We start from the raw sequence: 21,141 nt of genomic DNA on the forward strand, positions 1-21,141 counted from the left end.
CATATTATCTATTAGAGTTTTCATTGGAAGTTTTAAAAAATGTATTCATCTATAGCATTTATTTTCAAATATAGCAAAATAGATCAAACTCTTTATAAAATATAACAAAACTTTAAATTACGTCGACAACAAATAAACAATAATAATATTTATAAGTTTCTATCATCCAAACAATCTAAAAATCTATTATACTTCTCATTATTTTTACATTTTCTTAACTATAATAATAATAATTATTATTATTTTATTTAAATAATAATAATTTGGAGATATTAAGTTTATTAAGAGATTTGTATTTTTAAAAATCTAAATCCATTGAGAAAAATCTATGAAAAGTAACCCATCACTTTAATAATAAAATGGAAGTAGATATTTTAGAAATTATTATTATTATGAGTAATGATTTAAATTGAAAAGTCAAATATGTCTTAAATTTTAGAACTTTATGCCATTTTCTTATTCCTTTCACATTAGCATTTTGTCACATAGGGCCACGCAACACATTCACTAACCTCTCATTTTCTTTTATTACTTTTTAAAATTTGTTTATACTTTTAATTCTAATCTCCAAAAAGAAGAAGAAGAAGAAATAAAAAGTAGTAAACAAATTAAATAGCCTAATATGCCAAATAACAATTTGTATGTTTCCTAGAAAAAGTTGATTAAGTATTGTTAATTTTATTTTAATTATTACTGATTAAGTCGGTGGGTTTTTAATTAATTCAATAAATTGTTACAAAGGGATGTGATAATGAAGGTTTGAGTAAATGATAGGTGGGGATGAAAAATTGAGAGGAAATTCCATTGGAAAATGATGCATTCATGATAATGACTTTTTTCTAATTTTGGTTTCTCTTCTTTTTGCATATTGTTTTCATTTAAAAGTATTTCTCTCTCTCAAATCGAAATGGACAAGTTGGATTTTTTATTGAAAAAATATCATTTTCGTTCATATATTTAAATCGAGTTTCCATTCTTTATAACATATTTGAGAAACTAAACTTAAAGTTTATTAAGAATACAAGAACTAAAGTTTGATATTTGAAAATATGATGACTTAAATTAAACGAATTCAAAATATAGAGATTAAATTGACATTTTAATCGGTTTCATCTAGTTTGTAGAAGAAATTCGATGTTTTGTTTAGGAATTATGGAAATGATACTTGAAGCAAAAGTTTGTAGTAAGAGAAAAATAAGTTGAAGGGTAGATTTATAAATACAATGGGTATAAGATTGTAGTGTGAACTTTTAAGTTTGTGCCTAATAGATTCGTGAATTTTTAATTTTGTATCTAATAAACTTATATTTTTTCTGATATTCTAAAAAATGTATGAATATATCAAATTAAAGATTCATAGGTGATTTTGAAAGGATCTTTTGGTTCTTCCAATATCAATAGGTTAATTGTTGCGACCTTGTATATTTCAAAAGGAAAAAAAATCAGATCTGAAAGAGAGTATTTAGGTTCTCCTATTAACTAAAAAATGTATCATGCTTAAATGATCTGACTAGGGCTTATAGTAATGGGAGAACTGGATCGATTCCAGTGTAAGATATCTAACGAGACTATCGTTGGAGTTGATATCACATTCAAAGAGAAAGATATCAAATATCTGATGATTTTTTTGTTTATCATACAGATATGATCAGATCCGCAAGAAGCATGATTGAGAAATATTGGATCGTCTATAAAGAGATGAAATATAATCAACTTGAATTCGGGACAACAATTCGAAATCTTAGTGAAACACTAGATTTGTTATCTCATGTTTGCTTTTCGTGAAAAAAATATCAATTGGAATGGAGAGCTCCTTCAAACAACAAGTTTGAAAACTCAAATCGAAAAAATTAGATTAATTAAATTGAGTATGAATTATTATTTTCTAGTCGGTTTAAGATGTCAATGTCCAACAATAACATGGCTTTATGGTCCCATTTCATTTCTATTATTAATTGCATATCAAATACCCTTTTACCTAACATTTGGTTGAGAATTTTGAATGTGCGTAGTTCATATCTTCGATAGCATTAAAACTTAAATTTCTTACATTACTCGTGAAATTCTCTTTAAATGTCAAAGTTTTGATCCTCTATCTAGAAGATGTACTAAAAATTGTAGTTCAAGTTAAAGCAAGTTCACATATATGCGCCATATCAATCACCTCGTAAATCCAACAACTTTAAGATTTTGACATTTGAAACGTACGATTGAATCTAAATTTGATGATTCGTAGAAAGATTAGACATGGAACCAATTTTATATTTCTAGAAGGAAGGAATAAAGTGGATTAAATTAAAAGTGGTTTTTGGTTAGCCTTATATCTAAAAAGTGGACAACTTTAATGTTCAGCTTCTTTCTTTGTTCCACTTTTACCACTACTTCTACTGTTTAACCTCATGATTTACAAGTTTCTTCATCCATAAATATTCTATTATCTTGCAAACAACTTTCCCACATTTTAACAATCTAATTCAACTTTTGTTCTTTTTCTTCCTTTTTCCTACTTTCAACACTTGCATATTATACCATCCACCATTTTTCATATCCTGATCAACAAAAAGAACCATATCACTGTCACTTCTTTTTCATATATTGATGCGTTGTCCCGTTTTCTACTTTTCTTTCTTTGGTTAGTTGGTTTTGTTGTTTTCAATTTAGGGTGCTTTAGCTAATCTGCTTACATACGAGTTAATGAAGTGGAAATCGCTTGTAGGTACACAAAGAGAATCGTGTTCAAAGAAAGACAAGTTCAAGCCAACGAGATTACAAAAGGTATGAATGAGTTGGATGGATGTAATTCCCACTTAAGTGAAATTAACTGCTTTCTCGACACGTACTAGTAATAATTGGTCTCGATTGTTGAGTGAGAAAAAAGTGATAGAACTGATGTAGGCTAACATAAATAACATTTGAAATATGAGATACATTGTTCTTTCTTAGCCTCCCAAAAAACAAACTATATCACAATCAAACAATAATCACAGGTACGAACAAGTTGGATAGCCAGTTAACATAACATTCCTAGTAATTATCATACTCTTTAAGAGAAACTGTTTGCTTTCTTTCTCAACAGAAAATGTTACTACTTGGTTTTTTCATGAAAAAGTGATGGCAGAATTACTGTAAGTTTAACACAAAATAGAATTCAAAATATAAGCTTTAGTACGTTTCAATCTTGAAAAACAAACAATATCATGATAAAAAAGCAATCAGAAGAGAGGCAACAAAGTTGGTTTCTCTCTCTCCAATTATAACGTAGAATCAATCACATGAAATAGGTTAAGGAGGCACCAAAGAGTAATGGCCTTGGGAAAGAGATTGAGATGTTTAGAAAGGAAATTGATAATATAAAAGAATATCTAAAGCCACAACCCACATGCAAACATAAAAATGGGCCACAAAAACAAAGGTTTTTAAAGTGACTACAAGGATTCCAGCCTTACCTTGGATGCCAATCAGCAAATCATTTTATATACAAGCCAACCTAAGAAAGATGCCTTATTTTGTTGTATCTCTAATCCAACAACATCCAACTTTTTATGGGGTAATGCCAACAATGTAGAGCCCCATAAGCAAGTGGTGGACCTTGACATTGCAAAATGTTCTCTCTATTGGAAGCAAATACAGCTATATGTTAAATGTGCAAACCTAGATCTATTCTTCAAATCAAGATCTTTTCAATCATCAAATCTAAGTTTGCACTTCAATTTTTAATTCATAGTATTAAACGCTTTTCTAAAAGAGTTCATATTCATGCATAAACATTAAACAAGATGCAATCAAGATCTAATCACACTAACACATTACATTGATTCAAATTCCAGATGATCCATGTCATAGTACTTCGATCACTACCAAAATTGACCGAATATCATTGTCCGTCTTAACTCATGCTTGATAAAACATTCACATCAGCGACTTCAAGATTCACAAACTATCTAATTCCTATGGTCTCAACTGTAATCACAAGATAGCTGACACCAATCCACGACCTTAGTGTCAAATATAAACCATATTTGCCTAAAAAACGAGTCAAAGGAAAGAGTAACAATTAAGTTTTTGACACGTATAGTACAAACCAACCATATATACACGCAGACGAGATCATGTGGGTGGTCCCTCAAATTGAATACAAGAACACATAGATAACAAACGTAAGAGTGCTTCAAATTTTTGTGCAATTACTCTATTTCTCTTCCATATCAACATTGTTTGTAACTTAAAAAAGGCAAATACAAAGGGAAAATGAGTGTTGGAGCTCTCTTAATAAGGGTAAAACATATGAAATTCAACTGGAGCAGTCTTGCAATCTCAGATGGAAGACAAATCACAGTTTCAAGAAGCAGAAGATGTGCTTTATAAGGACTTGATCTAATAGTTTTATGGTCATTCACAAATATGGGAACACTGTAAATTCAAGAATGCTTTCATTTTACTTCTTTTCCATTTCGGGTTCCAGCTACGGGGCAAAGGGGGGCGAGGGGTAAAATAGTAATGTCACACAATATCGTACAAGGTGATGGGGGAGGGTGGAGCCAAGGGAGGGAGAGGAAATGCAAAAAAAGAGAATGAAAAATAGTACACTTAATTGGCAAAGGCTGTGGTGCTCTCCTTGAAACTCTCAAAATGAATTCCACCATTAATTTGACTCTGTTTGGTGATAATTTTTCGTTCCCAGAAGTTTGAAGGTGCAATTGCAGATTAAGATCCCATCCATAATATCTAGTTGCGTCAATCTTTCTGCAATAAGAAAACATAAAACAAAGATAACTCTGCTTAGCATTACTAATATTATATTTATAATCCATTCCTCGATTACACTTCATGATGAAATATTTGCCCAGACCCAGATCATAGATTATAAAAAAAGCTAAGACACCATTGTGGGGAGTTTTCCTAGTTCTCTGTTTTGGAAATTTTGATGCTTTTATTTTGTAAACGAAAACCAGACTTTTCATTGAATTAATGAAAAGAGTAGTGTTCAAATTAGAAAAGATCGAAGCTTGATACTAAAGCTTGGAAACTTCGCTTTTTAAACACTTTGCTCAGTTTTGAAATTTTAAGAACACTTTTAAAACCTGGAGAAAATTTCCAAAAAAGGAAGAGAGAGAGAAACCCTTTTAAAATCTCATTTGATAATACGATGAAGTAAAATTTCTACTTTAAGATTTCAAAAACATTTCTAAATAGCAAACTAGAAACAAATGGGTTATTCAACAGGCACCTAAATACTGTGTTTTATAATTTCAGAATTTCCCTAGGATTTTAGAACAAATTTGCAAAAGACTGCAAAACAAAGAAAATTTACACATGGGTATCAGAGACTACCACAACGGCCAAACACACCACAAAAGCCCCCAGTTCAATGCACCTATATGTTCATACTTACTCTTGAAAGAACAATTGGCACAGCAGGTATCATATTACCAACCCGAGTCAAATTATAACAACATTATCTGGTGATATGCATGCATGGAATGATTAAATCAATCAAACAAATATATATAAACAATGATATTTTTTCAGTGAAAGCACCTTTTGACGTTTTGAGCTTGGAGCACCTGCTTCTGAATCACCACGCCTGCGAGATGTTTCGGCATCCCGATTTGAAGCCTGCAAAAACCCACTTTTTTAGATCTTTGTTGAAAAAGAATGTGCATATGAAGATGCAGAATGGAAATTCAAGCTTGTCTCATTTTCAAGTCTGCATGGAGTCATAATTTGCAACAGATAAATACTGCTTGTTCAAAATGAGCAGCACAATGAATAGATCACAGGCGGTCTTGTCAGAATTGCTTACTTGTGCAGAAGAATCTGGAGTGTTTTGACGCTCAGAGGCATTTGCCTCTACTGAAGGCATATCTGGCTCATTGCCTCCTTGTGCTGTAAATGGCATGATTTGGTGAAATATGTTGGACAAAAACATTCCTTCGTCAGTAGTTCTTGATTCTGATTCTTGAACATTTGCAATAGAACTTGATGCCATTGAATGATGAGCAGGAATAGAACCACTAATCTCCTGGAAACTGGCATCTTCAATGTTGATTTCACCACCGGGAAAGAGAGTCCGAAGAAACTGGACAACATTACTGGGAACTTGTCGTTCAGACTCCAGGGTACCTTGGGCCCCACCTGTAAAAATATGTTGACGTCAGTACTATGTGCATTCGATAATACTCACACCTGCTGCCTTGAACCCTGATTTTACGACTGCAAGTCTCTATTTAAAGGAATAAACAATGCATAATCAACTAATTTGTAATAACAATAGGCTAGTGGATCCCATTGCCCCCTTCCTGACTTTGTATCTGATCTTTTCAATGAATATATGAACTGTTTCTAACTTACAGATGTAGGATTAAACTTCCAACAAAGTTAGGCATGTAAGGCAATAGACTAAATATGCAACATCAATAAATTCATAGTTCCAATATTTAATAAATTAATCTATCCTATGCCTCAAAATAAAAGGATTACCATCCCTTGCAGCATCTTCAACATTTTGCTGTTCTACAACAGATTCAAGAATGGTATGTTGCTCACTCTGGAGGCCAGTAGACTGACGCTCTGATGAAGCTTGACTTCCTCGCTCGGCCCTCGCATTTCCTGAAGCAGGGTGAGGAAATCTTCCGAGAACAGGATAGTATAACCCAAATGAATTACCCGAAGAATTTGAAGGTAAGCGGCTAAAGGGTCCAGGTAATGCTGCAACCATGGTTCTAATTGGCACTACTCGCACTCCAGATTCTCCACCCACACTTGGGCCCTCTACGACCCTAGTGGTTGCTTGATTAGTGGAATTTTCACCCGCACCTCTGGCTGCTTCTTGTTGCCCTGAAGTCTGTTGAGCTCCACTGCGTTCCTCTGGATTGCCATTTGATGCCGTAGTTGGTGAACCTAGAAATTAGTAGAAGTAAATATAATTTTTCTAAACATCCAACAAAAGAAGAATAGTTAAGAAAAGGCCAAGTCTGTAGGTTACCCCTTCGAATTTGTATGTCAATGCGCCTTGGGAGAAATCCAGAACCAAGACCATGAATTAGTGCAGAGCCAGGCTGCATGGTGCCCATGGGAACTGGGCCTAAGCTTGCATTTTGTTGGAAGGGAAGAGGCTGTTGATAGAAGTTAATATTAGTAGAAGAAGGTATACACTCAACCCAGAAAATAGTCAAAACCCAGCCAGGTATGAAAATATTACCTGAACCATTATAGGATTTGGACCAGTTTGGGAAATGAAAACCGCAGGTCCTGCATTAACAACAGCTTCTGACTGCAGATCGTACATCAAATTGAAATAAATGCACCGAATGTTAAGATACCATCCAAATAATGAAACATAGAAAGAGAGAAATGACGAAACCATATAAATTAAAAGGAAACCATGGGGAAAGAAAAGGAAGAAAAGAACATACAGGATTTTGACCCATTCGCAATGTCATCATAGTGCGACCAAGTTCTAGGAGATATGCACCTAGGTTATTGAATAGAACTCCACTTCTCCATGCAGAAGACTGAGTGTTCATCCTTAATGTCGGATCAGTAACATTTCTGTGATTCTCCAGTTGCCTTGCGAGTTGCTACCAGCAAATAAAGTATAAAAAATAAATTGTGTTCTCCTCTTAATCAACAGAAGAAACGGCTATAAGCTCTTATGTTAGAACTTGCTTTTATACTATAACTCATCAAAAGGGAAAAAACGAAACCTAGTTCCTTCATTAAGAAAACAATATTGAACCATTTGCATACACCAATAAGTTCACTAGTTGAAACAAAACGTATGATAAAATAAAGGACTAATTATCAAACCCTTTATAGAAGAAAGGCCAAAATTTTACACTATTTGTGAGTATTAGATAGTTAGAACGCACAAGTAGGCACTCTGAGACTTCCCCTGTAAGCATTTGTCTGGTAGAAAGCATGACTTCAGCCAACGATGCAGGAGTTGGGAAACTTTCTTGGGTGGTACTTGGACGAGATGAGGAATTAGAGCTGCTCTCCTCATCTCCATGAATATTAGTTTCTTGGGCATTATTTCCTCCAACTCTGCCTGCCAACCATTTCATGATAAACAAATATTATACACACACATGAGGAGACTTTCATAAGATAAGTTGTCAAACGGAACTCAACATACCAATATTTTCAAAATCACGCCTCATATTTCCAAGGTTTTGAGACAAAGTTGTCAAAGAATCAGGAATCACCTGCAAACACCAAGAATCACTACCATTCGTTTCAACCAGATGAATTTCAGGAAAAAGAAAAAAACAACTCATGGAATGAAGTACTGAAGTACAATAATAGCCCAAAAATAATGTCAGTAGTTGGTACTTGCTTGTTTGTTTTGCAAAGGTTGCTTCCGTTTTTAGAAGTCAAAAAACATCTAATAGTATAGCCGTTCAACTATACTTCTACTTGAAAATAAGGGTAACTTTGATTTTTGTTGATAGAAATCACATAGAGTGCAAGCAGTAGTTCAGTGAACCCTGGACAAATTGACTTTTTTGAAAATACATAATGTAAATCTTAAGCTGAAAAAAGACTCTTGAGCACCTAAGAATCCTCAAATTTCAACTTACAGGAGGAGGGAACGATCCTAATGAAGGAATTGATGGATGTCCAGAAGTGCCATGAAACCTATCAGAAAGTGGCCTTGAGCCATTGTCACCAGATTGATGCTGGTTCAAATCTATCATCCCAGCTGCAATCACCCGTTCTCCAGATCTTTGTTGGTCAATTTCCTTCAGTCATCATAATTCATATGAGCAGGATAGAATCATACATACGAAGACACAAGATGAACAGACAACTAAGGAACCTAGAACTTACCCTGACAACATCCATCCCATCACTGCCAGTTACAGAATTTGAAAGTCCAATTGAACTTAGAACGGCAGACACAATCTGTGCAGGAAAAAAAGTGTTTAGTTACACACCTAAAACAGACTATACTAAGAACCTGAAAGAACGTCTTCATCCTCCTAGACTGACCCTGTTGATTTCTGGGGGCATACCATCCCCTTGAACAGGCATACTAAAAGTTTCAATCACCACACCCGGAGCCACCCGATTGCTATGAACACGACTCGTACTTGAATTTGGATCAGTCTCTGCAAACAACTTTCAGAAATAGAAAGTTAGTCAATACAGCAATGGTATTGGTAGAATGTCAGTTTGAAGCATAGTTTGAAGTGATCTAAGCGGTGAAGCAAAATAAGAAATTCCATCTAATTTATCTGAGTCTAATATGATTTAAGTTGTGCAACGGGATTATGGTAGAGCAACACTACAAAATTAGGAAGTACAAAGGTCCCTTCAACCCTCTATTTCTGATTTGGAAAACTGCAGGTCTTATTGATAAAACAAGAAGAAAATTTTGCATCGAGCTAAGTGGAGATCCAGGGAATACAATCCAAAGAGCACACAAAAAAGCATACCAAGTAAAAGCCAAAAGCTTTGGCTAAACGTCTCTCACAACTTCTACATTCATCATTGAAAATTCTTTAATTCCTTCCAAATAAAATATTTCAAAAAATAGCTTTAGACTACATCAAGCCATAAGATCGTTGCCTCAGCCTTAAGTTATGCCGTACAAGGGGAACAGCATCGATTAAACATGTGCTTCTGATTCTCTTTGTCGGGTACATGCTGTTTTGGGGACACAGCCACCATAGGATGCTTCTTCTCCATAGTACGCCAATTCCTGCCAGTTCCTTCCGTCCATGATGCTTCATCATAGTGATGATTTGTATTTCATCTCTCTCCTTCCCTAGCAACTATGAATTAAAAGGTCACACACTCTCCCTTCTTTGTTCCCTTCCACAATGCTTCCTGATATGAACTGCCTGGTCTTCTTTCTAGCATTAGTGATAATGCTGAAATTTTGGACTTGACATAATCGCTATACCAGTAGTCCATGCCTCACAACTTAAAAATTATGCAGTCATGCCTATATATATGCCTCAAGGTTGCCTTCAGTCTTTTATAACAAACGAGAGTAACAGGTTTTGCTTTCAAGAGATATGCAACAAGGATCATAGAAAATATTTAATTCAGCATTGTCTATGAAGGAATTTTTTTGCATGAAAGCAAACCGAACCTGGCCGATTGGGCAAAGTCTCTGATGGTGGAAGAGGCTGTCTGACAACCAAATGCAAGGTGTGACCGTCTTCAACATCTACCTCCCATTAAAGAACACCTTACCATAGATTTTCAATTGAACGGTCATGTGAACACTAGATATGTAATAATAAATGACTTGCAGTACAGCATGAAAATCCACCCTACACAAGAGGGGGTTTTTTTCTTCTTGCTTTTAGTGAATGACATGGCTTTCATCGAGAATAAAGAATGAATGAATGAATGAATACAAGGGCATATAAGAAAAAAGTCAACAAGGAAAGCTACAGAAAGGGGCAAGAGAAATAAGCCATACGCGTAACAAATCATCGCAATAAATGTTTGGTGGCAAAGCCCTATAAATTCAACGAATCTAACAAATCGCCGAACTTCACTTGAAGATCTCTAGAGCGCTAAAAAAATTCTATTGTTTCTCTCACAAGTTTAAATCAAAACCACGTATACAACACAAGCACAGTCCAAGCAGCCTATATAGTATCTGTGAGCAGTACTTAATAAATACAATATCTCTACACCCAATTTAGCCTGAAACTTTATCCAACCGAGAGTACTTTCTAATAGGAAATATGAAAACTTTGTTTTGAAAATACATAAAAAGTAATCTTATCAAACATATTTATATATAACTAAGTCTTTACTGAAGGGTGCTCCATCTGGGAATTAAAACAAAGTATTCATAGCAAAAGAAGAACAAAAAAAAAGGTAGAGCACACTAATATTAGCCACAAACTTGGATCTCTCCCAGATCTTCGATAAATCTTTAAACTTATCACTGAAAAGCAGCAACCCTTACAGTTAGCTCTTTTCTGGATGAATAACCAAGACTTGAGCACAATCTTGATCCTCCTTGATTATGATATCCCATAGCCATACTTTCACGGGAAGCTATTTCTTTTATATTTTCATTAAACTTTTGATATATTCTTGCTTCTATGCAAATCAGCATACAAAAATACCAAGTAAAATAGGCTGAGTATTCAGTTACAAAATTTCCATGTTTTTTTCACTTTTCATTGATCTTGCACACGTGGATCTGTATTGTATATAAGTATAAAGACATGAATCACATATTATCTCAGGACTCGGTGAAAATCCTAAATAAAGGAGCACTTCAAATCACAAGAATATCAATTCAATCAATGTTTTGTGAAAAGTAAAGGCATATAGTAAAATTATATAGAGGATACGGTAGGCAGACAAGAGCTGATCATCCTTGAGAACTTTTCCTCGACATATAAGACGTTGTTGTTCTGATAACACACCAGTTACAGAAGCAATTTGTTCTTTCAAAGCAGGGACTGGCATCTATACAAGTTTACAAAAATTAATTTTTGTGAAACGGAAACGAGCCTCTTCAATAGATCTTCATTGAAGCCACAAAACTTGAATAAAATTCAAATACCCATTTAACTTATCACATTTCTAGCAACTTAACATGTTAACTTGAAATGTCCCAGGAAAGCGGCACTGAAATTCTTTAAATTATAAATACATTTTAAAACATCATCTTGAGTTAATTGATCAGAAAAATTAACTTTCCTTCAACCTTTATGACCTAAGAGAAAGTGAAGATATTAACCTGTTTATCCACTCTGAGAGTATAAATTTGTGAATCTAAAGTTTTTAACTTAATCTCAATAGTGGTTTCAGACCCATCAGCCTCACCACAGCTGGTAGCTTCGCCAATAAAATTGCTTCCCATACTCTGAAAACAAGGAAAAAGAGTAAGTTACTCCCGTTGTATCCCTTAAAATGGAAAATAAAGCTTGCAGTGCTTGGTTCTGTGGCATGATAAATTGTAACTAATTGCTATCCCGACTACAGAAATTAAGGAAGCAAATTGCGTTGAACTAATTGAGAGACATGCATGAAGCATAGACATCATGATCGAAAAATTGTAACTAACGCCTTAACTGCAATCTTTTTTTTTCTAATATTGCTACAGATGAAACATGCTTTTTGGTGTAAAACAAAAAATTCACTTTCTTCGACAACATTTGCACATAAGCTTTGATATGCTAAGCCCATAACCAGAAGACATCCCATCTAAATTTCAAAATAATAAATTAGGTTCAACCACCTAATTGAAAGAAAATTAAGACACTTCCTCTTTATTCTATCCCTCCTCCTCCGGGTTCTCTTCACCAATGCTAATCAAAGTTAAAAACTTATCATAAGTGAGAAACTCTTTCAACACCCATCATCCATTTAAAACGATCAGCCATTGAATTCAAAAAATAAATCACAGGGGAAAACAAAAAGACACAATCCAAGCCCTAAGTTAATTCAGCGTCTCCACAAGAGCAGAAATACCACAGACAAGTAAGCTGTCTAAGAATCAAAACCCAGTTGAGAAAAATGAAAATCAAGCAAAAAGAACAATCATAGGGTTCCCAAATCAAAACAACGACAAGGGGATTCAAGATTCACCCCCTACAAGAAAACAGAACACTAATTACAACAAAATTTCATATTGGGAAAAAAGAAAAAAGACCCAGATGAGGAAAAAGATGGAGGAATCAGAGGAAGAGAGAGTGAAAAGAGGGAAAATAATGAATACCCTTTTGAAGAAACGAGGCACAGTGAAGGATGAAGGGGAAAGGGAAGATGGGTGATGATTAAGAGAGAGGAATTCGATGGTTCCTCTATGGAAGTGGGAGGGGGAAGAGAGGGAAAAAAAAAAAAAAGAAGTTTAAAACAATCAAAAAGGGAAAAGGGGTAGAGAAATCTTACAGTGAAGAGAGGTGGGTGGTGGTGATTCTGAAGGGGCGGTGAGACCCTGCAAGGGAAAAAGAGAAGGGAAGATGGGGAGGCCCTCGAGAGCTTTGTACTAGCTCAATTTTTACACCTTACTGACTGAATTTCCCACCCCTTGCGAGAGAAAAATGGGATTTTTTTTCCCCTTTTTCTCTTTTCATATTTTGGTGGAAATTAGAGTAATTTTTTTTAATATTAACTTATTTTTGTGTGATTTTTTATTTTGTTATCTATTTTAAGAAGCTGTTTTTGAAATTTAAGTTAATTTTAAAACAAAATTAATGAAGAAGTTTTTTAATTTACTATTTTGCTATTAATTTAAATGTTTGAAAGATGGAAATTGGAAAATGGCTCAAAATCTCCCAAAATAATAACTTTCTATACAAAGGACCAATATGCTTCTTCTTCTTCTTTATACATTTTACGAGAAAATTTTGTCTTAGTATTTATATTACTAAAACCTTTAATATAATTTCAATTTTAAAAAATGTCTAGCTAGTTGTCACACATTTTTTTTTTATTACTTTCAACTTTCATTATCGACTAAATTAAAAGTTTAATGCTTTTTACTTTTAAGATTCGAATAGTCTAATTGATATAAATCTAAATTTTGTGACATCATTTAGAAGTGGAAGATTGTTTAATATTTTGCTCAATTCTTCTAAGCATCTTTTAAAAAAGAAAAATAAGAAAGCAATGTGAATATGAGTGATCGTTCAATTAAAACAAACTATGCAAGGGAACCAAAACGAAATTGCACGAGAAGGATACACGATATCATAGCCAACGTTGTATGATTTTGTGTGTTGGTTGCACTTCTCTTCGTTTATTTTACCCATGTCTATAAAAATGTGAATGGGGAATTAAAATAGTAACATTGTTTTGTGTTATCATATAATGTCTAAATTATTTACCATTTTACTCACTTTATTCTATTTTTCTAATAAAAATAGCTATTCGTCACTCTATTTTTTTTCCTTTTTTTTATTTGCTATTTTTCTTTTAAATTAAAATGATTTACACTTTAAACACACGTCTTGTTACAACTCAAACTAAAATAATTTATATATTGAACACAAACTATAATAACTAAAAGTATAAAAACTCACTTCTCACTCCGAAATATTATATCCTCGCACATCGTATGGAAAAGAAAATAAGTTCTTATCTTTTAGATTGAATAAATTTATCTTGGATTCAAGCAATTTTGATGTTAGCAAAGTACCAAGAAAGAATAGTATCATACTACTTTTTATATGCTTTTGTAGGGTTTTCTTTTCTTTCACTTTTCAATGTTTGTAAATGAATACCAATGAGTTCGTGGGTATGATCATTTTTACTAAGTTGTTCTTGTTCTTGTAAATTTTTTATTTCACTTTTCATAAATTTTTGAAATAAAATTAAAAACGCTAACTTTCTATATCATAGTTTAATAAAACACTCGTAATTTTATTTTTATTATATATTATTTTGGATAGTTCGGGTGGTCGGTTATTCGGGTTAGACTTACACCCCTAATATATAGAATTATTGGAAACTATTGTAATTGTTAATAGACGACTTCTATCAATGAATGCCAATAACACTCCTAGAGACTCAATGTCTATTAATGTTTATCATTTATATAAATTATGAAATTATGATATATTTTGTAAATATTTTTTTCTATTATGTTATATTTGAAAATTTCTCATCATTCTATTTCTAATATATGAATATTAATTTAAAATAAGTTGTCATTTTATCTATATGGTCCAATGGATACAATAATTCTATTTTAATTTTAAAATTTTTAATATATGTAAAGATAAATTCTCGTGGATAATATAAAAAATTGAAATTATTTACTAACGATTAAAATTAGGTTAAATTTACGAATTCCTACTTCACATTGTTAAACTAGATAAACATTTATATGTGAGTAACGACAATGATGATTAATGTTATGTATATAATTTCCTAAAGTTTGTGACTACCAATTATTCAGTCATATACGTGATTTCAACAGGAAGTGAATATATATAGACATATTTTATATATTATTAGACATAGCAATGTGTTTTTAAATGAATATAAACATCAACAAATTTAGTATAGGTCAACTTCTTTCAACTTTGCTCCCTGATTCAAATCACACGCCATATAAATTACATAGGATAGTTAATCCTAAAATAATATTGAATTAAACTCGGGCTATAATTTATGCATCTCATTGGTAGATTATTCTTCTATTTGTATAAGTTGACTATGTGTCTAGGTAAGTCATATACTCCTCTTTGTTTGAGTTACCCACGAGACCGTTGAGAAAAGCCTTTTGTCTCTAAATTTCAGTAGGCCGTGATAGAGAGCACAAGTCTTGTGGTAACTTCATAGCATATATTTTATAATTGCATGAGATAAAATTAGAAGAAAACTCAAAGATGTATAGCTGCAACATATTTGGTTCTCAATACATGTGCATATTAAATTAGCAAAAAAGACCCAAAAATGTTGCAGCTTTTCCGCATAGATGTCACTCTTTTAAATCAACTTTTAAGTAATTAATTCATTTGAGAGTTTTCTATACTTTGGTCACTAAGTACTTTTAAATATTCCACACTTTATACCCTTTTCTTTTCATTTGTTATTTCCATTTTTCAATGGTTCTTCCTCTCAATCAACAGGTTTCTTTTTTAAAAAAAATGTAAATAACACACAACTATCAAAGCCAATTTATTACCGTGGTAGAATAAAACACATACAAATAATTCAGACAGGAGAGTAAATAAATGAAGATTCAACATTTTCTTGAATCTTATTTAATAAAGAATTTTATTCTCAAAATTTATAATCAGTCTCAACTGATCTAGTTAAAAGCTAAAACTACACAACGTAGCTACTACAAACATGGTTAATTTCTCTATCGTACATATAAAAAGTTGACAACCACATTGCGTTTCTAGCTCTTCGAATGATTTCTTCAATCTGCTCCATCTTTGTTAACTAATTTTACTAAAGAATATAATGACGATCCAACGTTTGGATTCTATATGTACGCCTCAAATAATAATAATTAATCTCATAAAAAAAAAAAAAAAAAAAAAAAAAAAAAAAAAGAGAGAGTCAATGGTGCCTAGATTTATGGCTTCTTGGTCCATGATAATCTTCTTGAATGCCTGGAAGCCAATGTGAATATGGTTTTCTTAAAGCCCTAATTGGGGCTCTCTTCTTCATTGTCATCAATGAATCTCCACCATTTTTATTTACCAAAAAACCTCCACTTTTCTTGTACTCTTTGCTCATCCCTTTCTCCAACAACCGAATCCCTTCAAAAAGTTCAAAAAGAAAATTCATTTTTTCTGCTTGACAAAGGACATCGAATAACTTTGTAAGTGCATAAAAACACTATTAATGTATGTTAAAATTGTAGTCTTTTGTTATTGAAATTTATGTTTCCTTAAGTTTTTCTTTTCTTATAACAGAATATTTGAACTTTCTTTAAGTATTTAAAACGAAATAAAGAAGAATCGTAAAAAATATAATCATGAAAAAAACCCAAAAACGTTTTCAAAACGTTAACTTGATTTTGAAAACAAAGAAAAATCAAGATAGAGTAATAATGTTTCTAAAGGTAACAAAACAAAACCCAAGTTGAAAAGATATATATTTGAGATCAAAACTAATTAACAATAAAGCTGGTACATACCTTGAGCTTGAAGCATGATCATAAGGAAAAGAAGAAGAACCGCCATTGGAGGGAGCTTCATTTGGAATATAGTACTGTATGAACAAGAAAGCTAAGCTTTTAGTTTAGAGCAACAATGGCGACGAGAATGAAGACAAGATTCTAACTTTGAGTATCTTTTTTGAGTTTTTGATTTGATGGTATATATATATATTCTTTTTTAATCCAATGAACTTCTAGGGAAGGCTAGTATTTATATCGATTGGTATATATATATATAAAGAGAGAGAAAAAAAATGGAGCAACTTTATTTCCGGTTTGTTTTGTCTCTTTTGTGAAGATGGGGAACAGTGAAAAGACCCATCATTTTATATAATGCCTTCTTTTTAGGTTATTACAACCATGGGAAAGGGCTTCCTTTTGTTAAAAATCAATCAATTAAATTACAAACCCCATCTAACAATTGGAAAATAAGAGATCAAACATTTCACCTTTAATATAAAAATATCATACACTTAAGTGTTGAACTAAGCTCGATTTGGATACAAGTAGAGATTATTGACGTTACTTAAAAGTGATTGATTTGTGGAGTGTGAGTGGGTTTTTGATTTCGATTTTTTTTATTATTCTTGTTATGGTTTTAAAATAATAATAATTAAGGTGTCATACAGAAATATTTTTTAAATTGTTTTTATAAAGATGATTATAATATTAGTAAGATTTATGTTGGGTTGAATGGTCAAACCTTTGTCTCATATTTATAATATAATGTTTAGTTAACATTCTAAGTTGAAGTTAGGGTTTTGTTTTTTGTTTGAGGGCATGTGTGTAATTTTTTAAAGGAATATAATTTTAAAATGTATGTTTTTTTTTTTTCTATAAGAAGTTGGGATAGTTTTTTTTTATTTTAAATACATGTATTTTCGAATAATTATCAAAATTAGAAAAATTTTGGATTCTATCACTATATATAGCATATCAATTCAGTGATAGAGATTGCTAGTAGTAAATATTTTGTCAAATTTATTGTTTTTTAATTTTTTTTCAAAAAATAAAGTATTTATTGGTAGGATTGAATGTAATTAATTTTGTTTTTAGTGCTTTTTTTATGAAGTGTAGATATTTTTTTTCTCTTTTCAATTATTGAAAATTCGCTATATTTTTGTTAATGACTTTTATTTAGGATATTTATTTTCTCACCATTTTTCAATTTATTTGAGTTTTTAGCTAAACTATAGAAGCAAACAAATATTTTCTAAATTTTAAAAAAAATTGTAGAAAAATAGATAATAAAACATAATAAACCTATAAATGAAATTATAAAAAAAAAAAATCAAAAGTAGAACATTTCACAAAATCATTTGCCGTTGCCTAGAAATTAAATGTATTTTATTTTTTTAATGGTTTTGTTTTATGAAATATAAATAGTTGATAAATTTTTAAATTTTTTAAAAGATCGAATGATATTAGTGTTTATAAGTATTATTTTTAAAATATATATATATAACTCATAAATTATAAATTCTCTAATTCTCGTTTTAATAAGAAAAAAAGAATAAGATACATTCTAACATTTTAATACACAGTTGTTTATAAACCAAGTTCTAAAGTTACAAATTTCGTCTCACACATTGTTGAATTAAAGAAAAAAAACTCTCATTCAAATATCGAAACAATGAGATGAAATATATTTTTTTGATAATAAAATATAACTTTTGCAACATAAATTACAAGATTCAATGAACAAAAGATGAGGTTTGGGATATGCATACGTAAATGGAGAAACAAGTTGATTTGCTATATACCAAACACATATATATGCTTAAGGTGAATGAATTTGGCTTCTGGGTTGGAACTTTCCTTTTTTTGATTGACCAATCACAAAATTTGGTTGATTGATGTAATCCAATGTTGACATATGAAAATTTCTCTTCTTTTGGAAGAGTATACAAAACCCTTATATATAACAAGTTTTAGATTTTGAGAGATTTGAGTAATCATTCATCATATGTACCTATACATTTTCTTTTTCTTTTTTAGATTCAACTAGTCACATGTTCCTCAAAACAAATGCTGCCATAAAGTGTGTGTATATATATATATTTTCTATGTTTTGTAATTACCTTTAATTTTTTTTGCTAGTTATAAAAATTTCTCTATTTTTTATATGTTTATTGGGCAAAATAAAAAATTTAAAGTAAGATAACCAACTTTTTTTTTTATTTGTGTTTAATTTGATAACTTGTTTTTGTTTTTAAGAAAGCACCATAAAGTTAATTAGTTACCAAAAATTATTTTAAAAATAAAATAAAATAATTAATTAATATACCAAACAAGCGCTAAATAATACATTATTTACTTGGAGTCTTGTCTACCCAATAACCTATTTATTTTATGATTTTGTTTTTGAAAAAGTAAGTTTTAGAAATATGTATATATTGGAAAAAGATTGAAGGATTTTTAGTAAGACTTTAAGAAAGGATCAAAATTTGTAATTTAAATCAAAGTATTTTGAAGTGTTATAACTTATAACTTATCTTCAAATTGTGTTTGGGAGAGAGAACCCTACAAAAAGAATTAAATAATAAAGAATATTAATTAAATCAATAGTTTTATTTAGAAAAGTGAAACCCACTTTTCAGTTTCCACTAAAAATATGATATGTAATGTCAAAATTTACCAAGTAGTTAAAGTACAAGAACAATCAGACAAACTTAACATCAAAATACCCACACTATATTATCATAATAACATTTCTTCTTTTTACAAATTCTAACTTACTTTTTTAATATTATTAAATTCTATCAAATTTTGCTATAACTACTTGATTTTGATGAAGTATGAAATAAAAATTAATTAGTGGATGATTAGTTGATTAAGTTGAATAATTAAGTTTTATTTTGCACTTTTCTGTTTGATTGGTCAATGTTTGGTGTAATTGTAATTTTCTTTTTAAAAAATTGATTTGGTATATATGTTGGTACTATTTAAATAATTAGTTGTATTTTAAAGGTAAGTTAGAAAGAATATATGAAATGAAAGAAAAATAGAGTTAGTTTTTTGGGAGATGAAACTGAAGACAGGAAAACATTGATTTACCTGTTTAGTGGAATTGGTTTTTATTGTCGTCATGTCGTCCCTCCCAACCTAATTATGTGCGTCATGTCGTCTTAGTGAATACACATGCTTCATATTTTATAGAAAAACCATGCATGCTCATTGAATATTCAAATGCAAAAGCTGCTAATTTTGAACCCTTTTTTCTTCTTCAAGTCAAACAACATTGATCATAAGATTCAAATCTCTTCTCACTTCTTTCTTCTTCTTCAGCTTTGCATCATGAGGCAGCGGTGCTAAAGTCATACAGATGGTACGAGGGAGTTTAGGTACTAAAACAAAAAAGTAAAGTGGAGGATTTCACGTAGTGGAGATGTTGGAGGATTCGATGTATTAAGTACTTACTTTTTAGTTGAAGATAGGAAAGAACTTGAGACGTGATGGAAGAAGAGGCTTGCTCATTTTCTTGGAGAAAAAGGTTGAGCTTTAGTTATATATATATATTATTAAGTAAATGAAAAACTGCTAAAAAATTATCTACGAATACCGCATAATTTCGTAGTAAATGATAGGCAGTATGAACGTCTAACAATATCTATAAGTGATGGATGATAACAGTCTATTAGTATGTATCAACACTTATCAACAATAATTTTCTATATTTGTAAATATTTAAATTTGTTTTTTCATTTGAAAACAATCCTAAATAAATTATATTAATTGAATTTCTTTTTAATTAAAGGAGTTAAATTTTCACTAAACATCAATTTAAATTTAAATACGATAATCCCATTAAACAATTATTATTTAAATATAGTTTTGAAATTTTGGTAAACACATCAGTCGAATTTGATATAAAATATTTATATTTCATGTTTGTCATTTCTTATTTTGTAAGAACTAAAAACGATAATATATTTAGTAACTATTTCGATTTTGTTATATTTCAAATTAAAAAATCAACTTATACAACTACACGATAATTTGACCCAAAAAAAAAAAACAAATTAGCTTAGAAAAAACTAGCTCTAATTCGATATGGAATGGAAGGAATTCATCAATTAAAAAAGCAACAAAATGTTACTAACATGGATGTATACGATATTTATAACCATTCAAAATCATCAATAAAGTATAAAATGTTTATTCATCAATCAAAATAACTTTTAACCCTTTTTTTTCTTATAAATATTTATAAAAATAAGATGGACGTTTTCATAAAATTGAATTGCAAAATGTTTGAATTTTTCCGTAGGAAAATTAGTATTATTACACTAATTTTAGTAACAAATTGCAACAAGTGATATTATTTTAATTAAAAAAAAAAAGTGATTTACATATTTCACATTCAGGGCGTGGAGCGAGTGGTGCCGCGTGGAACATTTCGTTTCATAAAAATACATTTTCAATTCTATTATTATTATTATTTTTTTTAGTGTAAATTTATTTAGAGATTTAAAAAAATAAAAAAGTTTACAATATGAAATGTAAATATTTCTTCAAATGTTATATTTTTCTTA

General features: G+C 30.9%; 1 protein-coding gene and 1 long non-coding RNA gene across 3 annotated transcripts; both read right to left on the reverse strand.

Moving 5' to 3' along the window:
* Nucleotides 1–4,164: 4,164 nt before the first annotated feature.
* On the reverse strand, nt 4,165–13,028 carry LOC101210096 (ubiquitin-like domain-containing protein CIP73). 2 transcript variants are annotated; one of them, XM_011650422.2, is made up of 16 exons: nt 12,877–13,028; nt 11,723–11,848; nt 11,331–11,448; nt 10,103–10,180; nt 8,995–9,113; nt 8,833–8,907; nt 8,583–8,744; nt 8,138–8,207; nt 7,872–8,050; nt 7,416–7,580; nt 7,202–7,273; nt 6,986–7,115; nt 6,481–6,900; nt 5,804–6,135; nt 5,539–5,616; nt 4,165–4,743 (listed from the first exon to the last, which is right to left on the reverse strand). In XM_011650422.2, the coding sequence occupies exons 2-16, from the start codon at nt 11,843–11,845 to the stop codon at nt 4,735–4,737; spliced, it is 2,130 nt and encodes a 709-aa protein (XP_011648724.1). In that variant the 5' UTR covers nt 11,846–11,848; nt 12,877–13,028; the 3' UTR covers nt 4,165–4,734. The 2 variants fall into 2 exon arrangements, with proteins under 2 accessions (XP_011648724.1, XP_004139265.1); XM_004139217.3 differs by lacking the exon at nt 12,877–13,028 and adding an exon at nt 12,704–12,847.
* Nucleotides 13,029–15,661: 2,633 nt separating this feature from the next.
* LOC105434546 lies at nt 15,662–16,792 on the reverse strand. Its single transcript, XR_968628.2, has 2 exons — nt 16,586–16,792; nt 15,662–16,205 (listed from the first exon to the last, which is right to left on the reverse strand). It is a non-coding gene; the product is annotated as an uncharacterized LOC105434546 (long non-coding RNA).
* Between the last annotated feature and the right edge of the window lie 4,349 nt (nt 16,793–21,141).

This window comes from Cucumis sativus, chromosome 2 (genome assembly GCF_000004075.3).
Source record: "Cucumis sativus cultivar 9930 chromosome 2, Cucumber_9930_V3, whole genome shotgun sequence".
NCBI classification, from domain to species: domain Eukaryota; kingdom Viridiplantae; phylum Streptophyta; class Magnoliopsida; order Cucurbitales; family Cucurbitaceae; genus Cucumis; species Cucumis sativus.

Excerpts from the sequence above, each read along its gene's own strand:
- LOC101210096 (XM_011650422.2), bottom strand. The coding sequence starts at position 11,845 with ATGGGAAGCAATTTTATTGGCGAAGCTACCAGCTGTGGTGAGGCTGAT. Across the intron at positions 6,901-6,985 it reads TGACATACAAATTCGAAGGG|GTTCACCAACTACGGCATCA; the intron begins GTAACCTACAGA and ends ACTAATTTCTAG. Across the intron at positions 5,617-5,803 it reads CTCCAGATTCTTCTGCACAA|GCTTCAAATCGGGATGCCGA; the intron begins GTAAGCAATTCT and ends GGGTTTTTGCAG.